Below are 23,467 nucleotides of genomic sequence, written 5' to 3' on the forward strand. Positions count from 1 at the left end.
CGGGCGCCGCGTTACCATGACGACGACACCGCGACACCACCCCGTGACAAGCCAATAACGCCCTTATAAACAACCACACACGGACCACGATGCTCACTTATATACAGAGCGAGGGGCCAATACATAGGGGTCGACTACATAAGACGGTACGGTCAGGCGATGTAAATAACGCGAGATAACTTCGAGAGGGTCTAATGGAATAGGGAATCGAGTTTTGGAAAGTGCCCCGGAGAGAATGTTCTGGGTTGTTAGCTCACGATAAGGGCCCTTCCTTGTTTTTTTTTTTTTTTTTTTTTTTTTTTATGATTGAAAGTTTACTGGTGGCCCGAAGGCCTTTCCAGTTTCACCAGGACAGGTGGGCGAGCAAAGGCTCAGCCAAGAGGGGTGGGATTTGCTAACAACTGCCCGAGCGCCTCCGAAGGAGACCTAACAACTCAAGAGCAATTGTTTCGCGAATGAATCTACTACCGGATCGGAATCGCGACCCGCTGAGAAGATCCGGCGAGAAACTCAGCGGGCTGATGCATGGGTTAGGTTGCACGTCGACCTCTTTGTCGAGTTCGACGAGTACGGTTACCGGGGTCCCTAAGCCTGCCCCTAGTATTAGAGCTGAAGGCATCTAATGCAAAGGTTATTGGATCTGATGGATCCGTAAGGACGTGCCTTCCTTGTTAAAGTGAAAGTCGATATAGGGATTAGGTCGGCCAAACTTGATTATACAAAACGTTCCATTAAATAGTGGTCCCGAATCGTGGAGATCTATCGTGAACGATTTTAATATTTAATCACTGACTTATAGTACGTTTTCACTTGATATTATTAATTAATACATACTATCCAATAGAACAGAAGAGAAAAAACTAGGTACAGTTTTGAGCATAATCAAAATAAAACGGACCGGTTATAATGAATAGTGGAACAGTACACATCTATCATATAATACAAAAAATTGACTAGGTACAATTAATACATTATTTGAAAATATGAAGAAACTCAGTGATCCTTGTTTATCATTCATAAAATCTGTCTTGTTTTTTTTAAATCGTTCAAAATACAAAACTATAATTGAAATCAGAAACGTTGACTAACAATGTTCATTAAGTTAGATTCTTCGTCATATTCCTTCTGAAGCTTATAGCAGTAAAGTTAATCTTCTCTTGAACTTTGTTCGACTTAATAAATTCTTTGGTACTTCCTAATGGCAGTCTTGTCGAAGCCGTTAGCAGTTGTTGTCTGAAAATTGATTTAATTTCGTGATTTTTGCGTTCGAATTACTCGTGATCATTGAATTTTGTCAATTTAGGATGCACAGAAAAAACTGTCATGTCATTCAGTTATATCTTGAGAACTGACCGAAAGATGTATAATAAACCTGCACGGATTAATATAATAAGCACATTTAGACCATAAAATCTTTAGACCGTGAACACTTCACTGTAGGTCTATATGATCCACTTACTGGTAACAGAGCTAATTATAAAGCCGCATAAGACTATTTCTGCCGATAAGCATTCCAATTTGAAGATTAGGACATTAGTGATTACATAGAGACGGTAATAACGTTGTTTGAAATGGCCTGCAAAAGAAACCGGGCAATACGAGTCAAGATAAAGTAGTTGAAAATACTTTTTTTTATGATTGAAAGATTACTGGTGGCCCGGAGGCCTTTCCAGTTTCACCAAGACAGGTGGGCGAGCAAAGGCTCAGCCAGGAGGGGTGGGATTTGCTAACAACTGCCCGAGCGCCTCCGAAAGAGACCTAACAACTCAAGAGCAATTGCTTCGCGAATGAATCTACTGCCGGATAGGAATCGCGACCCGCTGAGAAGATCCGGCGAGATACTCAGCGGGCTTTGTCGAGTTCGACGAGTACGGTTACCGGGGTATTGAAAAGACATCTCCTAAACAAACAAAGGCAACGATTATTATATTCACCACTATTAATTGATCTTCGTAAAATTCACGGACGTGCTCCGACGTGGTTCCATTCTGTTCGCCCTGTATGTGGATCATTTTGTTGCCTTCAAAGGTGATTATGGATTTCGCCTGGAAGAAGCAATTTAATATTTTACAAACACATTAGTAACAATATTGAAACATTCAGTAATTTGTTGTTCGCTTAATTGTTATTCAATAATATATTAATGATAAGTTATTTAATTAAAACAAATATGAATTTTTATACTTGACAAAACAATTTTTTTTATTGCCCTTGTAGGCAGACGCGCATACGGCCTACCTGATGGTGAGTGCTTACCGTCGCCCATGGACTTCAGCAATGCCAAGACTTCAGCAATGCCAACTATGTCATCAAAACAGTAAAACATTTCTGTCAGTTGCAATGGTCGGAGATTTTTCTTTTTTGTTGCCTAGATAGATAAAATAATTCACGGTCAGCCTGTTGCTAAGTCGTTGTTGGGGCCCATAGACGCAACCGTCACCACCGAAGGGTATCATACACCCAGAAATACAAATTTTCAATTATTTTTATTATTGCTTAGATGAATAGACGAGCTCACGGCCCACCTAATGTTATGTGGTTACCGGAGCCCATAGACATCTAAAACGTAAGTGCCGCCATCCACCTTAAGACATGAGTTCTAAGGTTCTCACTTTTAACTACGGCTGCCCCGCCCCTCAAACCGAAACGCATTACTGCTTCACGGCAGAAATAGGCAGGGTGGCGGTACCTATCCGCGCGGACTTATAAGACGTCCTACCACCATATTTATTGTGTAGCTGTAGCTACCTTCAAATCGGAATTCGAGACTATTTCGCGACTTCGCAAATTGAATGTGGTTAAGATTCTCGCTGGTGCTATTTTACTCATCATTATAAACTACACTAATATTGTTTTAAACACCTACAACTAAAAAGCTCTCTCCATTACCGTTTTTTAGAATTCGAAGCGCGCTTTTTTTGGTCATTTGGCAATCAACTCCCGCCAATGTAAATTGTAACCTTTTCCAAATTGATTAATATTGTAACGTTAGCATCGGTCCTGTTCGTGAATTCGAATTTTAAAAGATGATCATGTGGACTCCACGACAAATCTACGTGGACCTCATGCCTCATGTGACGGCGACGGCATTCACTTTATGGTATCATGTACTTATCCGTCTAAGTCTACTATCCGTACGTTAGCAAAAACATCTAACCTTAACCCCGTCCGGTTTGACCTCCTCAAACTCCACGCCGGGTGTGAACGTTATCGTATAGCTGGTGACTGATGATGTGAAATCGAAACTGTAAGTTCCGTCATGGTTCTTCCTCAGAGATTGAACGGGTTTCAAGTTGATAGCCACTTTCCTTGCGAAGTATCCGATACCTGAGGAATAGCGTGTTTATTTATTTACGGTACGGCTTTTCCTTTTTTCATATTAACTAAGACAAATATTTAAATACTTGTTAAAAGTATTTTTTGGAACTATGTTCTTTTAAATAAATCATATTGAGATACACGGACATGTCACTAATGTTTATACTAAAGAATGATCAACCTGAAATTATAAAGGAATCTTTGAACTGCGGTCATCCACAGTGCGTTTCCAGAGAACTCTTTTGCCACGTACCATCCGGCCATGGAATGAGGTGTTTCCACCTCATCCCATCCCTTGCGGAGATTATTAAGCGGTAGGCCACGGCTTGGCTCTGCCCCTGGCATTGCTGAAGTCCATGGGCGACGGTAACCACTCACCATCAGGTGGGCCGTGCGATCGTCTGTCTACAGGGGCAATAAAAAAATAATAATAAATAAAATCACGTATGAAGCACACAGCAGCTAACTGAATTGCCGTTCAAGCGATCCGGTAACAAAAACTTACCGATAAACGTTAAATAGTCGTCAAAATTCTCCGATTCGACCAAAACGTATTTTAATTCAAGAAATTCGTCCATTATACAATAAAATGTATATTAAACATAAACGCGGACATTGACAATCGACAGAATGATATTGTGTTTTTATCTAGTACCTGCCAGTGGTATATCATGCTGATAAGATCTCGTCTATTATCAGTTTAGAACGCGCGATGTAACAACACCGTGTTTACATTTAACTCTAGCAAAATTAGGTAAACAATCTTAAATAGTTGACCTATAATTATTTTTTCTATTATTTAGCTTGCTAGCGTGATGAATTTTTTTTGTCAAACAGATATTTGAACGTTAGTACAGGCGCTCACTTTGAATTGAATCCACTCAGAGCACGCTTGTCCGAAAATTAATTATCATCAAAACTGATTTAACAGTTTAAAATTCAACACCTTAATAGAAGCGAAGGTGATTCTAATTTTGCTTGCAAGATTTGACTTAAGCAAACATATACACGAAACATTGGAAGCTTAAACTTGTAATAATATTGCGCTCAAAGCCCTCCGGTGTTATTGATGTGAGAGTCAACTCTAGTGATTTCAGTTTTTCTGAATATCTGGTATCATAATGTATATAATTTGTTCAAGAGTGCATATGTGTAGATCATTTTTTATTTATATATTTTTTGCTTAAATAGGTGGTCAAGCTCACAGTCTACCTGGTGTTAAGTGGCTACTGGAGCCCATAGACATCTACAACGTAAATGCGCCACCCATCTTGGGATATAACTTCTAAGGTCTCAGTATAGTTACAACGGCTGCCTCGCCCTTTAAACCGAAACGCATTACTGCTTCACGGCAGAAATTGGCAGGGTGGTGGTGCCTACCCGTGCGGACTCACAAGAGGTCCTACCACCAGTAAAAATATACCAGTTTATTCTCGGGTGAACAAGCTCACGAATCCAATTGGTGTAAAATTTCAGTTATACAGTACAACAACTGCCCCACTCTTATAACCAGGTAGGCAGGATGGTGGTACCTACGCGTGCAAGCTAGCAAGATGCTCTATCCTTCAAAGATTAGTATTAAAGGGTTATCTCCCAAAAAAAACCTTAAAATCCAGAATCAACAACTCCAAGCTTATATGAAACAAAAAAAAACTCGTAATACTCAAGCATTCCACACAATACAAAAGTACGTATAGGCCGTCTATATATTCTGCGTCCCCCACAAAGAAGTAAAGTTTAATATAGGAAAGCTTTTCAGTGGAATGTCGCGTCACGTTGAAGTAGGCCCGAATGAGATGCTCGAGGTGACATCGCGAGAGGGGACCGTTTCAATACTTTCATTAGAGCGACTGCGTTCGCGTCGAACCCGCGGACTCTGCCCCGCAATCAGCGTAATGGCGCCATTGTCCTATTCTGCCGCCATCTTGTGACGTAACTAGAGTCAGTCACATAGATACATTTCGTATCTATACTTGTACATAGATTTTATTTTACTGTAATAAACTAAATGCTTATTGACGAGCTCACGGGTGCCTTTTGTCAAGTTGTTTTCGTAGCTCGAAGACATCAAGGACATTGAAGGGTGGGGCAGCCGTTGTAACTATACTGGAGACCTTAGAACTTATATCTCAAGGCGGGTGGTGCATTTACGTTGTAGATGTCTATGGGCTCCAGTAACCACTTAACTTCAGTTGGGCTGTGAGCTCGTCCACCCATCTAAGCAACAATAATAAATAAATAAAAATAAGTAAAAAAAATCAAGGTGTAAATTTCCTTACGTCATAAAGTCGAAATTTCAATTGTGTTATATGACGACCGTTCCACCCTTCAAGTCAGAGCCCGTGAGGTTTTCTCGGCCAAAATAATAATAATATATCGGTTGGATAGCGAAAAGTTTCGACCAACTCCTTAAGAAACTTTCGTTATCCAGCTGACTTAACGAGAGGCCCGGTACAGAAAGCACTTATAATTGATACGGCGCGTATTCCGAGGTTTCTCACTCTGGAGCTTAGTAGTTAGTGTCGTAGACATCGCCAATCATTTTTTTAAATTGTATTGTAGTCCTTCTTTGTTATTGTAAATTTAATAAGATTTTAATAAATATAGTAATATATAAAATATAAATATAGTAACACACGGTCATCTGGCCCCAAACTAGGTTTTATTTTTAATTTATTTTATTTATTTATTTATTTATTTAGACACACCAACAGCAATACACACAAAACATTCAAGCTTAAAATTAACATGTATAAAATTAAGTACTGGTATGTAAGCCAGTTACAGGCATGTACAGCAATCTCTTATAACACACTATGACATGTTACAGCAATATATATATTTGAAAACAACATGAAAACAAGAGCTAACTACACACACTACTAACTTCACAGATTACTAAATAAGAAATAATGCACATATTTATATAGTAAAAAATTATAAATAAAAATTATAAAACTAAAAAAATAAAAAAAGTTTCCCTGTACTATGGGTACAAAAGACTGGTATACATACTTATATACCTTTAAATAAGTAAATAACCAAAATTTTATCGATATTACATATTTTCATCCCAACTCATTTAATTTCATGCCAATTCGATTAATGTTTCAAATTAACTTAACATTTCATTTCGTTCCGTATTCTTTTTTTCATGAACACGATTATATTGAAACATATATAGATAATATACCCCCAGACAAAGAGCAAACAGGATGGTGCAAATCTATCCTATCACTATCAGGCACTATCACCAGAAATGCCGATGGGCGATCGTAGTGCGCCAGTACGATACTCGGAGAACGCTGTTGTCCATTATCCTGTGAATCTGAGACCTGTAATCTTTATTACTGGTGGTAGAACGACTTGTGAGTCTGCAATGTTGGGCACCACAACCCTGCCTGTTTCTGCCGTGAAGCAGTAATGCGTTTCGGTTTGAAGGGCGGAGCAGCCGTTGTACTATTAAATGTGAGACCTTAGAACTCATGTCTCAAGGTGGGTAGCGGCACTTAGGTTGTAGATGTATATGGGCTTCGGTAACCACTTCACATCAGGTGGGCCGTGAGCTCGTCCATCCATCTAAGCAAAAAAAAAATTTATCGTGTTTTACAACACCCCCGGGAAGAGATAGGATGGTGCTATGCTAGATCGACATCACACAATCTTTGTCATTCCTTCATCGAGGAAGGAGTTGGGAACCATGGAATCTACCAGGTCTAGAGCTATGGGGTGCTAATTCCTTGTCTACTTTATCAATTTCAGAACATCCTTCCATTTCCACAGAATTTTGACAGGCCAATTTTGACAGTTGTTCCATTTTAATCCGAATCAGTTTTTTTTTTATGGTTGGTATTGATTTAGAAAAAACGAATAAGACCGGATTACCGCTTTCATATGAAGGATTCAATTAATAATCTTAAGACTCGAAAGATTCCGTGCTGAAATATTTTATCGATTTTTGCTTACAGGTAAAAAAAGCATATACAGTTCACCGAAGAAGTCCGATAGTCCGCCCAAGCACTATGCAATGTCATCAGGCAGTCCTGGTGAGGAATGTTTTTTGATATGTATGGTTTCGTCAAACCAAATAAATTATGTATTAATTATTTTTACGTAAAGTGTACATTTATATTTATGCTATAGTAAAAAGTATATTAAGTATAAATAAGTCACCAACGACAGGCAGCGGCTTGGCTCTGCCCCTGGAATTGCTGAAGTCCATGGGCGACGGTAACCACTCACCACCAGGTGGGCCGTATGCTCGTCTGCCTACATCAATATATATATATAAATGAATTGCTGTTCGTTAGTGTCGCTAAAACTCGAGAACGGCTGGACCGATTTGGCTAATTTTGGTCTTGAATTATTTGTGGAAGTCCAAAGAAGGTTTAAAAGGTATATAAATATGAAAATGTTCGAAATTAAATAAACATAACAGTTTTGTTTTTCCTTTGATGTGTTTTAAGTTTATTTTATACAAAAGTTTAGGTCTTTTATTTATCGATTGAGGCACTACGAAGTCTGCCGGGTCAGCTAGTGGGAAATAAAAAAAAAAGAACGCATAGTTTTAGAACAGGATAAACCCGAAGAGTAAACTCGCAAACATGCTATTCAGGATTAAGTATCTGACATAAAATCTTTGAAATTTTTTTATATAGATACAAATACCATGGGTACACACGGAGCTACCAGCATAGATGAAGAACAATCCCAAACCCGAAAGAAATACAAAGGTTAGTCAGTTATAGTATGATTTGAAAAAAAAAATCGACAGATGAAAGGCTGTTTGATTTAAACGACATTTTTACAACTTTACAGAAAATCAATTTAAAGTTTAAATTCGAAAAAAAATCCATGACCAAAAAAAACTATTATATGTGGTTAACGTAATTCAAGTTGAATTAAAAACATCGAATTGTTGATACTACTCGTAATCACTACATAGTATAAAACAAAGTCGCTTTCTCTGTCCCTATATCTGTCTGCCTCTATGTATGAAATATTAAATATCTATACTAATATTATAAAGAGGAAAGATTTGTTTGTTTGTTTGTTTCGAATAGGCTCCGAAACTACTGGACCGATTTGAAAAATTCTTTTTCCATTAGAAGCCGACATTGTCCCTGATGAACATAGGCTACTTTTTTTAATTTTTTTTTTTTTTTTGTTTCATGTGTTTTTAATGTTTCCGAAGCGAAGCGAGGGCGGGTCGCTAGTATTATATAAATGTATGAAATATTTTTTGATTTGATTTGATTTGATATGCTTAAATCTTTAAAACTACGCAACGGATTTTGATGCGGCTTTTTTTAATAGATAGAGTGATTGAAGAAGCAGGTTTATATGTATAATAACATCCATTAAACAGTGGAGAAATCAATAATAAATTACAGTTTCCGAAGCGAAGCGAAGGCGGGTCGCTAGTACCGAATAAAACGGATCTTTAATTACAAAGTTAAATGTCGCGTATTAACCGAAATGTCGCTTAAACCAAATAGCTTTGCACTACTAAATTTACGATAAAACTAATTTTACGGTTTATTCTCGCGTTTATTATTGGCATCATTTAGCGGTGGGCAGCGGCTTGGCTCTGTCCCTGGCACTGCTGAAGTCCATGGGCGACGGTAACCACTCACCATCAGGTGGGCCATATGATCGTCTGCCTACAAGGGCAATACAAAAAAAGCATCCTATTATTTCCAACTTCACGGATACTTTACAGCTGTGTGGTCACGAAGTACCTACTTAGGTATTATTCGTCGACATTTGAATATCAAAGCGCACCCATTGTTAAAGGGATACCAGAATTCATAGATATCACAATTTGAACACACTGACCATTCGCCATTACACTATTCACAACCTTTACTATCTTTTTTTTTAATTGTTATCATGGGTGGACGAGCTGACGGCCCACCTGGTGTTAAGTAGTTACCGGTTGAGATAGGAGTTCTAAGGTCTCAGTATAGTTACAACGTCTGCTCCACTTGTCAAACTGAAACGCATTATTGCTTCACGGCAGAAATAGGCAGCGTGGTGGTACCTACCCGTGCGGACTCACAAGACGTCCTACCACCACTAATTAAGCAAATTATAATTTTGCGGGTTTGATTTTTATTACACGATGTTATTCCTTCACCGTGGAAGTCAATCGAGAACATTTGTTAAGTACGTATTTCATTATAAAAATTGCGGGATTCGAACACTGGTGCATCGCTCGATACGAATGCACCGGACGTCTTATCCTTTAGGCCACGACGACTTCAAAATCGAGAACATTTGTTAAGTACGTATTTCATTATTGGTACTGGCCTGCGGGATTCGAACGGGTGGGTGTTCGCATTCGCTCGATACGAATCCACCGGAAGTCTTATCCTTTAGGCCACGACGACTTCAACTTTACTTACCTTCAGTAAGTAAACAAAAATTAACTTGGAATATACATATTACAAAAAGTTTTTTTATTGTCTAGCTGAGAACATTACCAATATATCTGACTCTCCACGGTCTCCGTCTAACTCACAGAACCCGCCGAAACATGAACGGTATGTAGAATTTCTGATCAGTATGAGTCATATTTATATGTGTTTCTCTAATGTTTAGTTCATATTACAGCTGCCACAACTATATATACGCCGATAAGTAATTTTTCAAGTTTTTTTTTTGCTTAACGGGTGAGTAAGCTCACCACTCACTTGGTGTTAAGAAGTTACCGAAGCTCATCTATAATGTAAATGCGCCACCCACGTTGAGATATAAGTTATAAGGTCTCAGTATAGTTACAACGGCTGCCCCACCTTTCAAACCGGAATGCACAACTGCCTCACGGCAGGAGTAGTATGTGTATAGTAGGTTGTTTTATAGATTAGATGGATGGACGAGCTCATAACCCACATGCTGTTAAGTGGTTACTTGAGCCCACGGTCATCAACCAAGTAAATACAGGCACCCACCTTGAGACATGAGTTCTAAATCTCAGTTCTATAGTACAACGATTGCCCCACCCTTCAAACCGGAACGCATTACTGCTTCACGGCGGAGATAAGCTGTAGGGTGGTTGGTACCTACTCGTGCGGGCTCACAAGACGTATTAAGTAGTAAGTATTCAATTAAAATTACTTCGATTGTGGGACATGACGTTTGCGTGCAACAAGATTTTATTTAATAATTGCCTTAGGCGCGAAATACGCAAAACTTTTTCATACAAAATGTACTAAGGAGACATATTGTGAATTACACTCAAGTGGCGCGGCGCAGGCGAGCCTAGCAGTCACAACATTAATGAGTTACAGCAAAGCAAGCGCATCTTCGTTATCTGAAGAGGAAGACATGCTATCGCAACGAATTTATATATTCTTTTTTTTATTGCTTAGATGAGTGGACGAGCTCACAGTCCACCTGGTGTTTAGTGGTTACTGGAGCCCATAGACATCTAGAATGTAAATGCGCCACCCACATTGAGATATAAGTTCTAAGGTCTCAGTATAGTTACAACGGCTGCCGGCCCTTCAAACCGAAACGCATTACTGCTTCATGGCAGAAATAGCCAGGGCGGTGGTACCTACCCGTGCGGACTCACAAGGCGTTCTACCACCAGTAAATATAATGACGCATCGTGCCGTCACTTCGCTTCTTCTATATAATTTAAATCGCGTCCGTGCCGTATCCGTTCCACGCCTTAGCCGCGCCAAAACCTGCTTATTATACTATAGTGCCATATAGTATAGCAGCCTATACTTAGCCGATAATATATATATATATATATATAGTACAGTACACTGTGAACGTGTCCATTACAATGTATGATGTATAGAGAGTATACAGAGAGTATAGTTCACAGCCCTATCTACCGTATAAAAAAAACTGCTACATTTGATATAGTTCTTAAAAATTCACCGTTATATAAAGTTTTATACGAAAATCTTTTTACTTGTTAATTAAAATTAGAGTTTTTGCACATAGCAGATTTTGGTTTGACAACGACGATATGCTATTTTAATATAGCGTAGTCTGAAAGCGGTTTTAAGCCTTACTCCGTTTGTGTGTATTTCGCGCATTATGATAGAATGAAAAGACGTCAGACCAGTGCTATATTAGGGTTCCAGTCGTGTACTACGGCACCAGAACCCACAAACAGCTACAGCAGGTGATCAAAGAGTTCAAACGCACGGTCTACTGCAAGGAGATACGTATGTCGATACTGGCCGGCAGAGACCGGACCTGTCTAATGCCATTCGATCGTAAAATCTGGAAAACCAAGGACGATATGTGCGCTGAGTGCATCAAAGTGAGTAAACAGATTATTTTGTTTAATTATCAGTACTAAGCTTTAATGTAGATTAGATTTCATATATGGTTCTTACCCAGTAACAATTGCAACGTAATTAACGCCACCGACTGCAACTCGTATCAGATAAGCTAAGGTTAGGTAGGTTGAGTGTAAGAGTGCAGGGGAGTCGCTTAGTGTGGTAGGACCCTAAAACTCCTTGGGCTCGCGGTCTGCTCCTAACATCAGCGGATTGTCAAGTCCCACATACCGCGCGCGCCCCCTAAGCGCAGGGACCTGGTAAGAGGTTCGGCCCCTGGCCCGAAAAAAAGGCTATATTGTTTAAGTAGTGCCTTTTGGCCGCAGAAGACCGAAACACGAGAGAACACAATGGCAATGCTGCCGAACGCCTAGTGAAGTGCTTTCCTACCCTTATAACTGTTAAATTAAGGGGAGATAGAGATCTACAGGCGTCTAATAGTTAGTTATATCGAAATGCAGACAAGCGACTTGGCTGTACCCCTGGCATTGCTGACGTCCAGAAAAAGACATCGTCAGCCTGTATCTCTGTTGCTGAATGTAAACCTCTCCCATAGTCCGCCACAATGAACCGGCCTTTTTAATTTTGAAATTGTCACGAAAACTTGCCCCCATTTTCTTCCAGACCAAATCAAGTCTGATGAATACGTCATCACCGCAAACGTCAAGCTGCAAATTCTACGACAACCGAATGTCGTTGACGCACAGCAACTTGCCCCCGGCCTTCGACATCGAGGACTTGGTCGAAGCCGGAGCGAAACTGAAGGCCTGCCCTTACTTCGCTGCCAAGAGCATGGCCGCAAAAGCAAAAATCATCTTCTGTCCTTACAACTATCTGATCAACCCTTTCATTAGGGAGCGGGTAAGATTCATAAAAGTAGATTCAACTTTAGGTAATAGATCGGGTTTTGGGACCCGACGGTAATATACGGGACTTTCGATTTACGAGCTAGTTTACTTGTGATATGATATTTTATATTGTTACGTCGGCAAGAGTAATGCCATCTATCGCCGAATAGCCGAACGAATATCGAAGGTACTAGTAAAATCGAGAAGCACAACGCCGTCCATTGTCAGATAGCAGAAACCCGCATCGAAGCTACTCGACTTGCCCAAAATGTACTCGATAAATCTAGGGATGCCGTATCGACTATAAAAGCGTTGTTGAGATGGCACGCAGTTAGCAGTCGTAACTACTCGGAACAGGGAACGGATCACCTGAAGCGAAGCGGAAAAAACGAATTGAGAATTTTACAGTGCTCGTTAAGTTAATAGTGTTTATATAGTTTCAATTTATACTTCGGTAGAATTTTTATTTATCCCAAACCCCAGCGCGTAACAACTGAATACTAGACTGGAATAGTTATTCTTCGAGAAAAAGGCACGGCACGGAAACCTTCATATCGTGGAGGCGCGGGGAAAATTCCCATAACATAGGCATGTCATATCGTTCTCCTGATACACTCTCAGTGCTTTTAGACCACCGGTCACCATTCTCGTAAAAAGTTCGACGAGCGCATTAACCTATAGACACAGCCCGCTGTGTTTCTCGCCGATTATCTCAGTGGCTCGCTATTCCGATCCGGTGGTAGATTCAACGAAGAATTGCTCTTGCTAGGGCTTCTGTTAGCAAAGTTTCCCAAGCTGAGCCCCTGAGCTCGCCTACACATTCGGTGAAGCATAACCTCCGATCATATACACGTCTTAACGAAATACTACGTGATTTCTCTCACAGATGAGGATCAATTTAGCAGACAACATAGTCGTTATAGACGAAGGGCACAACATCGAAGACATCTGCAGAGACGAGGCCACCTGCACCATCGAGAGGAGACGGATATCTGAAGCTGTTGATGTCAGTGTTATCAATAAAACAGTGTGCTTAGTGCGAGTTTCTTAATGTTCTCGATAGCGTAAAAGTTAACCCAACTTTGTATGCAGTTGGAACAGCGCCCCTAGCGGCAAATGTACGCAAACGATCCTATTCCATACAAATATGAGCTAACTTTTACGCTTTAGAGAACGTTTAAAAACTCGCACTAAGCAAACTGATTGAATGTCAATGTATTTAATTTATACTTAAGGTAAAATGATTGATGTAACTTTGATATGGTGCAATCGTGACGGGTATTTATGGCAAAAGTGATGTGTTTAAATTGTTTATTGATTATTATGTTTAAAATAGTACAATTAACATGATATCATCGATATTTAATTCTATATCCTTTTATTGATCGATAGTACACGGTGGTTATTTTATTTGCTTAGAGGATTCTAGTCCATCGGATGATTCTCTGGGAGAGATCACTATTGTACTTTTTATGCCTAATCTTTGGCATTTGTTTTGATTCTATATTTTTCTAAAATAAAACATACTCTACTGTAAATGATAACACGAAACAGCCATCAATATCGGCAGCATCTATTTTAAGAAACATATTACATAACAGACATAAATGTTACAGTGCCTTCCTGTAAAATTTATGTGACAAAATACCGTCAGATTTAAAACATGAATAGCCGCGAGACTAACACTTAAATATGAATAAATTATAATGTAATATTTATGTCTGATCATCAGCATTGTTATATCAATAGCTGGATGCCCACGGTATGGATATCTTTCGTAGAATTCCACATTTACCAGCACTTTCAAGGGATCTGCCTGTAAATTCCTAAAACAACGTATAAAGTAATAAAATGAAATAATTACAGCAACTGCAGTACGCCAAGAGGTACGTTAAGATGGGCCAGGATGAGGCTGCAAGAGGGGAAACAATAGATTTTTTCATCAAGACATTACAAATATGGGATAAGTGGTAAGACTTTACTTATTAAACGAATTCCCTTTATTCTTCTAGCATAGCCTTCATGGCTGATACCATGATACCTGTTGATCAGATATAATCTTAAATGCTTAAGATAGGTGAACAAGCTCACGGTCTACCAGGTGTTAAGTGGCTATCGAAACCGTCGCCTACTTTGAGACATGAGATTTAAGTCTCTTGTATAGTATACGCTTTGCTCAATCTGAAACCAAATGACAAAATCCGGCGAGAAACTCAGTGGGCTAAGTTGATGCCTGACTGCGGGTTTCGAACCACGGTACAGTCGCATCGCTCGATACGAATGGACCGGACGTCTTATCCTTTAGACCACGACGACTTCAGTAATCATTATTAACACGTTGACTGGCATGCAGGTCACCTATGCCCTACGCGGCGCAGTGAAGTAATTATGTTAATTTCTTTTACTGAGCGCCTGGATTGCCTGGCTTTATTTCCTTTTGTTTGCCAATGTATGTTTTAGTCATTTTCGGTCTTTTAAAAATAGATTCATTCTCAGTATCTGCGGATTCGTCTTTCCCGGAGCCTATTAGATATCCCGTCGCCTTAGTTTTTTTTTTATTTTTTTTATTGCTTAGATGGGTGGACGAGGTCACAGCCCACCTGGTGTTAAATGGTTACTGGAGCCCATAGACATCTACAACGTAAATGCGCCACCCACCTTGAGATATAAGTTCTAAGGTCTCAAGTATAATTAGAACGGCTGCCCCACCCTTCAAACCGAAACGCATTACTGCTTCACGGCAGAAATAGGCAGGGTGGTGGTACGTACCCGTGCGGACTTACAAGAAGTCCTACCACGAGTAATTACGCAAATTATAATTTTGCGGGTTTCATTTTTATTACACGATGTTATTCCTTCACCGTGGAAGTCAATGGTGAACATTTGTTGAGTACGTATTTCATTAGAAAAATTGGTACCCGCCTGCGGGATTCGAACACCGGTGCATCGCTACATACGAATGCACCGGACGTCGTATTCTTTAGGCCACGATGACTTCATAGAAGATCGAAGAGAGAAATCGATATAGTTTCATCAGTGCGCTGCGTAGGGCACTTTTGACCTATACGGCAGTCAACGTGTTAATAATTTTACTATTTTAATTTTCAGTCTAATAGAACAATCCGATCGCGTATCGCGCGAGAACACCGACATGTGGAACATGAACGAGTTCATGGCTATGCTAAATGAAAATGGCATCGGACAAAACAATTATCATAGTGAGAACGTTTAATACTTTATTACTGAATAGATTATAATTAAACTTTTGGTTGCCGTGTAGGTCACCGGTGCCCTACGCGGCGCACTGAAGTGATTACGTCCATTTCTGCTACTAAATCATCTGGATGGCCTTCTTTTGTATGTTAATGTATGTTTTAGTTTTTTTAGGTCTCTTAGAAATAGATCATTCTCAGTATCTTTGGATTCGTCTTTGCCAGAATCTACTAGATATTCCGGCACTATAGTATTGTTACGCCGGTAAGAGTAACGCCATCTATCGCCGAATAGTCGAACGAATATCGAAGGATCTAGTAGCACCTAGAACTCTCCAGAAGTGCAACGCCATCTATTATCAGATACCGGAAACACAATGGTCGAAATGTGTGGAATATTCACGATTATTCTAGGGATGTGGTATCGGCTATAAAAGCGTTGTAGAGATGGCATGCAGTCAGTAATCGGAACTACTCGAAGCGAAACTGCGAACGGATCACCTGAAGCGAAGCGGAACAAGCGAATGTTTGTTAAGTGTTCTAAGTATTAAATACAGCGTTAACTTGTAATTCGGTAGAATTTTATTAATCCCGAACCCTAGAGCGCAACAGTAAGATGATCGAAGAGAGAAATTGACATAATGACTTCAGTGCGCCGCGTAGGGCACCGGTGACCTACCAGCAGTCGAAGGGTTAACTGGCTTTGGTGATGACGTCAGAGGTCAAATAACTTTTTTTGTAGCCAAACTGTTGTTACTTAAAATTTGTTCTCAAGGGTCGATTAAAGGCTTCACTAGAGAATGGGAAGTGTCTTTCTATCAGTACTACCTAAATTGTTGTGAGCCGGAGCGAATGAGCATTAGTTTATTTGTTTAATACAATTTTTACTAGTGGTAGAACGTGTTGTGAGTCCGCACGGGTAGGTACCACCACGCCGCCTATTTCTACCGTGAAGCAGTAATGGTGTTTCAGTTTGAAGGGTGGGGCAGCCGTTGTAACTATACTTGAGACCTTAGAACTTATATCTGAAGGTGGGTGGCGCATTTACGTTGTAGATGTCTATGGGCTCCAGTAACCACTTATCACCAGGTGGGCCGTGAGCTCGTACACTCAACTACGCAATTGTCATACACGATGTTATTATGTTTTTCAGATTTCAATTTTCATTTATCGAAGCTGTTACGTATGCAAGATGATTTGTACGGTGTGGGACAACACACGATCGCCTTGTTGGAAACAATGGACTCCGCTCTCGGTAAGTGAGGATAGGTTTTAATGTGAAAAAGCACATTGTCTGTCTGTACAAGCTCATTACAGTCGTATCGGAAGTCTATGGAGATAAAATCAGCAATGTTCCGTGTTTTTTTTTTTGTACCATATTTTTTTATTCATGACAGTATTCGTCTTAACAAACGCTTCGAATCGATTTTATATGAAGAAAAAAATGGTGCGCGTGCAACTTGGTGCACGTGAAAGAAGTGAAACTTCTCTAGTGGTTTTCGTCATTTTTCATCCTTAAATCAAATTTATCTGACAATAGGGAATGCTGTGTATAAAAGAAATGATCTAGCCCGCTTTCTCCCTCTCTACACGGTCGAGTGGGTCGCGAGACGCTCTGTCTAGTTTCTCACTCTCGCTCGTCCTAAGTTGTATATTTTCTCTCTAGCCGTAACGAATCTGTAGCGAGTTAAATTTTACTTTCAACGCACCTAAAGAAGTTTCACTTCAAAAAATCTTCAATACACATACAGACATTGATATCAGTTTTATCATATTATAGATAGGCAAATTTTTATTTCATGACGTTTATTAATTTAACCTATTTGTCTATGGAATTGCTCTCAAGACTTCCGATTGATTTAAATTATTTTTCCACTCACCCAAGAATCGATGACAATACAATGGTTTTATTAATTTTGACTAATACCGAGGTTAAATAGAATCTATGTATTAATTAATACGTGAAGCAAAAAGTTTGTACCCTTTTTACGAAAATTGCGCCGAAGGAGGAGTATAAAATTTCTCACACTTATAGAGAATATAGAGAAGGAGCGCAGAATGCTATATATTTTTTATTACCATAAAAAATACATTAAATCAATAAAAAAAAACATTATACACAGTACCTTGTATTTGACACAACACATACATATAATTTTTTTTATCGTTTAAAGTCTGTGGTCCATTTGAGAATAGATTAATATATTTTGTCTTTAATATTATTTTTCTAATTTATCTATAGTGTAGTTTTGGCGTAAAAATTTGTGATTTTAGAAGTATAATAGTGTTTGACAATAGAACCATAATAATTTACAAACTTATAATTTCAATTAATTATGGTCGAATTTCGACTACTGCGGGGCCACTAGTATTATTTTTAAGCGGTTATTTTTTTAATTTGTTTTCGTATTTATGTGCAGGGTACCTTTTCAAGGACGAATGTAAACACGCCGAAGACTTCGTGCCGATGTTGCTGAAGGGTGACGACTCGCGCGCGCTCTATCGGCGACGGTCGTATACCGGCGAGGTGCGTGTGGGAAATTCAACTTTAAACGAGTGCTTAATTATGTTTTATTTTCCTTGAAAACAGATTGCCGCCAAATTGTGTAGTTAAGGTGAATCTAGACAAGACGAAAATAAAAAAGATTTTGTTTTAAATTATTATTGAAGTGAAACTTCTAATGCGACTTCTAACAAAGTTGCGTTAAACGTTTAACGTTACCATACTAGAAAGAGAGAGAGCGAGAGTGAATGCGTGGCATTCGAGCGCATGCGCGTAGTATACCTGGTACAGGCCAGCGCGAGCGTTAGCAACGAGTAGCATCCAATATTTTGATGAAGCATTTAAATAAATATTATTTATTTATTTTTCTTTCTATAATTTAAAATATATATAATAGAAGTGTTGAAGATGTCGCATCTCTTATACACAGCATTCCCTATTACAAGAGCAATCTGATTTAAGGTTAAAAAATGATGAAAACGACAATACTACACATTGAAAAAGAAGTTTCACTTCATTCACGTGCACCAAGTTGCAAAAAAAAACGATGCCCGTTCACTGTTTTTTTTTTCTACGGCGCGAAATGTAATACAACTAATATCATATGTCACAGGGGCCCACCAAGCAATGCACCAACTCGATAGAAGACCTCTACATAATAACTTGCTTAAATTTATATTCCCAGTTCAAAGGTGCGAACATATCGATACGTCTTCTATGCATGAGTCCGGCGGTGCTGTTCGAGGGTCTGACGAAGGCTAGATCTATAATACTGGCCTCCGGTACACTGTCGCCCGTGGGCAGCATGAAGCACGAGCTCGGCGCCGAGTTCAACGTGTCGTGTTTGAACCACGTCATCTCTAGAGAACGGGTGAGTTGTATATATTGTATTAAAAGTACAATCCGGCACAGTGACGGTAGGCAGCGGCTTGGCTCTGCCCCTGGCATTGCTGAAGTCCATGGGCGACGGTAACCACTCACCATCAGGTGGGCCGTATGCTCGTCTGCCTACAAGGGCAATAAAAAAAAAAAAAAAAAAAATTATGTTACGGAGATAGTCTGGTGGTAGGACCTCTTGTGAGTCCGCACGGGTAGGTACCACCACCCTGCCTATTTCTGCCGTGAAGCAGTAATGCGTTTCGGTTTGAAGGATGAGGCGACCGTTGTAACTACACTGAGACCTTAGAACTCATATTTCAAAGTGGGTGACGGCATTTATGTTGTAGATGTCCATGGGCTCCGGTAACTACTTGACACCAAGTGGGCTGTGAGCTCGTCTATCCATCTAAGTAATTAAAAAAATAATTTTAAAAAGTCAATTTTATTTGCAAAATGTCATATAAGTGTTGTACAACCAAAGCTTTTTAAAAAATAATACAATTTTATGAGTTACTAGTCACAAACTTGATTTGATGTCCAAATTTTGATTTTGATCTTTGGATTTCCTGAAAATGTCATCAAAATCGAACCAATTTTTTAAAGGCGAGTCTCTCTCAGCCATATACGAATCCTTCAACAGATGCTGAATGTACCGGATACCGAGTATAACCGCGAATCTGCCCTATTGGCCGTGAGCATTCATGAGCGCACCATTCGACGTATGATTCATTCTAGGTATGGATAGGAACGTTAAGAAACTGCGAGAGCTCGGAACAATTGAAATGTACGAAGGATAATATGGAGAAGAAACAAGTACAGGATTCCATAGGGAAGGCTATATTGAGGGTGTGTGACGTCACGCCCCATGGAGTGCTGTGCTTTCATTCCTCGTACACATCCATGAGGTTGCTACATCAAAGGTACCACTTACCACAAACATACTGTATTATAAAAACTTTTAAACAGAAGATTGAAACATCACGACGTCATTTTTAGTTGATAAAGCCTTGTTGCTACACTTCCCCCCACTAACAAGGTGATACAATTACAATAATAAATATTCTGCCGAGAGACAATCATAATCTGTGGTTTTTAGATTGAGTCAGCCGTTATGCAATGAAGACTTCCACCTCAGGTCTAAAGATGAGTGGCAATTACGGTCAGTCTCGTCTGCCGAACTAGAGCTAAAATAAAAAAGGATAATAACCGACAAAATAATTTTAACAAACATAAACTTATATATTTGTGCCCACCAATTTCAACATAAAATTAATAATTTTCAAGACAATTCCGAAAGTATTTGAAGCGAAAAAAACGCATTAAAACAGATCAATAGATAATTAAAAAATAACGACACTTATCTTCTTAATTTGGATATTTTTTTTAGTGCTGGCAACATTTTTTTTACAGATGGCAACAAACTGGCTTGTGGGACAAATTGAATAGCCTAAAATATATATTTAAGGAGAGCGACAATACGACTGATCATGACGAAATTATGAAGGTAAGAACGTGGCATCCAACTGTGCAATACTTAGTTCAATATACTAAAACTTTTACGGTTTGATTTCGCATTTTTTATTATAATTAGATTATTTTTTACGAAAATCGTAATGTTATTTTTCTAGAAAATATGTTGATGTACACGTCGTTCTTTATATACTTCAGTGTACAATACTTGAACAAGCATTTCCTCCCGCATTCCTGACACAGAGATAAGTCAAATAATTACTAGTCACTCAGTACAGTCAAGTAATTACTGGTGGTAGGATCTCTTGTGAGTCCGCATGGTAGGTACCACCACCCTACCTACTTCTGCCGTGAAGCAGTAATGCGTTTCGGTTTGTAGGGCGTGGCAGCCGTTGTAACTATACTTGAGACCTTAGAACTTATAAGTTGGGTGGCGCATTTACTTTGTAAATGTTTATAGGCTCCAATAACTACTTAATACCAGGTGGGCTGTGAGCTCGTCCACCCATCTAAGCATTAAAAAAAAATTTAAAATAGGGAATAACAAATACAGCCGTTAAGTAAATATCAGTGTAGTCAATTCGTATCCTTGTTTCCTTTCGAAGGAGTACTACAGCGCCGCGGAGGTGGATCGAGGCGCGATCCTGTTCGCCGTGTACAGGGGGAAGGTCTCCGAGGGCATGGACTTCAGGGACCGGCAAGCCAGGGCCGTTGTGACGGTTAGTCTCATATGACTTGAGACGTGAGGTCGAAGACTCGCGTGATTAGCTTACTCACTCAAAATACTTACTTAGGCTGAACAGTTTTTTCTCGAAATTTTTCTCGTTGATCCCCTTGATAATTAATTTATATATTTACCTGTATTTTTTTCACAATCAGATCGGCGTGCCCTTCCCAACGATCGGAGACAAGATGGTCACGGAGAAAATGAAATACAACGACAAGCATTCGAATGGGAAGAAGTTAATGCGCGGCTGGGACTGGTACAACGTGCAAGCCTTCAGGTGAACAACGTACCCTACTTATGGGCCGCTGAACTACTCCCGGAGACATCCTCACCCACCCCGAGAGACAGACTATCCCAGTGGTCCGCAACTTTTTCACCGACTATCCCAGTGGTCGGCGACTTTTTCACAGACTATCCCAGTGGTCGGCAACTTTTTCACCGACTATTCCAGTGGTCGGCATCTTTTTCACAGACTATCCCAGTCGTCCGCAACTTTTTCACCGACTATCCCAGTGGTCGGCGACTTTTTCACAGACTATCCCAGTGCTCGGCAACTTTTTCACCGACTATTCCAGTGGTCGGCATCTTTTTCACAGACTATCCCAGTGGTCGGCAACTTTTTCAACCAAAAGCGCCAAATATAGATAACAAACCACTAAATTTTATTCGAAGAGTAATTTTTTGGCACGTCTTTTTATAGCCTTGTTTCTCAAAATGTTTCCTCGTCTCTTACAAGGCAAGACAATAAGTAATATTCCGTGCCTGAACTAAACATTTCGCGAAGGAACCGTAGGAGTAAAATAGCCGCGGGTCGATGACTACTGGACTATCCTACCCTTATTTTCAACGCACGAATGCTTCATGACACTGATAGTAGGAATATTGGTACCGACCCGTGCCAGCTGAGAATACGCGATACCAAAAAATCAGGGGAGCGGACGGGGTATATAGAATATGGAACGAAAATGATAATTCGATCCTACAATTGGACCCATTTATGCAGACAAGAACCAACCCACAGCAGGTTAGTTTCGAGAAAACGAGACTTTTGTAAACAAAGTGTGCAAAATGCATAGATACTATATCAGATTTATATAGTTTATGTAGTCAGTATAAAGTAAATCTTTAAAAACCCGGTTGGTTCTTTCTTGTAAAAACATATTTTGTTGCTTAGTTTCTTCTTGCAAAATGGACCTAAGATTGCATCTGTGTACTTAACTCAATTTCACTCAAATTGTAGGTTGGTTCTTGTTTGCATAAATGGGTCCAATTCCAAGAGATATAGTACTCGTAGTAAATAGAAGTGGCCAAGCCGTTAATCTTTGATGAAAAGACTCAACTGATACAAGGTTAGCGCGTTGTGATAGTGCTGACGCGCCGGCCGGAGTTATCCCAGACATTATTTATGAAACAGAAAAGATTATATTAAAGTATGGATGTGTTTATTTAATCGTTATCTTAATACACGGCAACATGTTTTTTGAAAAGTTCTTTTTTTTCTGACGGTTATTAAGTAAAGTCGTATAGTAGACAGACTCGGTGACGTAATCATTACCGCCCCTGATTGTTGAATTCGTTTCGACTCTTGAGCGTTTGATACCTACAGTAGGCGCGCGAGTTCATGTCCATCCTGAGGAATGCGATAGTGCTGTGACCTAGTTAATTATGGTAATGTCGATAATAGCTGAACCTCTGGGTCTGCGGAGGGACTTCGGTTCCCTCTGTATTTTGTATCGTATGTTCCATGGGGAGTGCTCTGAGGAATTATTCGAGATGATACCGGCATCTCGTTTTTACCACCGCACCGCCCGCCACCGGAGTAGAGTTCATCCATACTACCTGGAGCCACTGCGATCATCCACAGTGCGCTTCCAGAGATCTTTTTTGCCACGCACCATCCGGCTATGGAATGAGCTCCCCTCCACGGTGTTTCCCGAGCGCTATGACATGTCCTTCTTCAAACGAGGCTTATGGAGAGTATTAAGCGGTAGGCAGCGGCTTGGCTCTGCCCCTGGCATTGCTGAAGTTCATGAGCGACGGTAACCACTCACCATCAGGTGGGTCGTATGCTCGTCTGCCTACAAGGGGAATAAAAAAAAGTGTGTGTGTCCGCTCCGACGCACGACTGGAGTTTACTGGATATAAAAAATTAAACGAAACAATACGAGAAATAGTTCTATATTACGACAACACGATACACTACA

General features: G+C 39.8%; 2 protein-coding genes across 6 annotated transcripts in view; one reads left to right on the top strand and one right to left on the bottom strand.

Moving 5' to 3' along the window:
* The window catches only part of LOC100126867 (FancJ-like protein), a 76,745-nt gene that overhangs the window by 48,856 nt on the left and 4,422 nt on the right, over positions 1-23,467 (top strand). For 2 of the 5 annotated variants that reach the window (XM_062672830.1, XM_038016178.2), the window contains exons 4-18: positions 7,287-7,364; positions 7,977-8,051; positions 9,791-9,863; positions 11,416-11,605; positions 12,249-12,485; positions 13,359-13,478; positions 14,339-14,442; positions 15,581-15,690; positions 16,838-16,939; positions 18,105-18,211; positions 18,873-19,058; positions 19,802-19,986; positions 20,477-20,570; positions 21,142-21,255; positions 21,416-21,540. In XM_062672830.1, the coding sequence (XP_062528814.1) occupies positions 7,287-7,364; positions 7,977-8,051; positions 9,791-9,863; positions 11,416-11,605; positions 12,249-12,485; positions 13,359-13,478; positions 14,339-14,442; positions 15,581-15,690; positions 16,838-16,939; positions 18,105-18,211; positions 18,873-19,058; positions 19,802-19,986; positions 20,477-20,570; positions 21,142-21,255; positions 21,416-21,540 (1,900 nt within the window). 5 annotated transcript variants of the gene reach the window in all.
* On the bottom strand, positions 902-3,986 carry LOC119629672 (fatty acid-binding protein, heart). The gene is made up of 4 exons (XM_038016298.2): positions 3,824-3,986; positions 3,158-3,327; positions 1,935-2,045; positions 902-1,233 (listed from the first exon to the last, which is right to left on the bottom strand). Exons 1-4 carry the CDS (start codon positions 3,894-3,896, stop codon positions 1,174-1,176), a joined length of 414 nt encoding a protein of 137 aa, XP_037872226.1. The 5' UTR covers positions 3,897-3,986; the 3' UTR covers positions 902-1,173.

The sequence above is a fragment of the Bombyx mori genome, chromosome 16, assembly GCF_030269925.1.
Source record: "Bombyx mori chromosome 16, ASM3026992v2".
In the NCBI taxonomy this organism is placed as follows: Eukaryota; Metazoa; Arthropoda; class Insecta; order Lepidoptera; family Bombycidae; genus Bombyx; species Bombyx mori.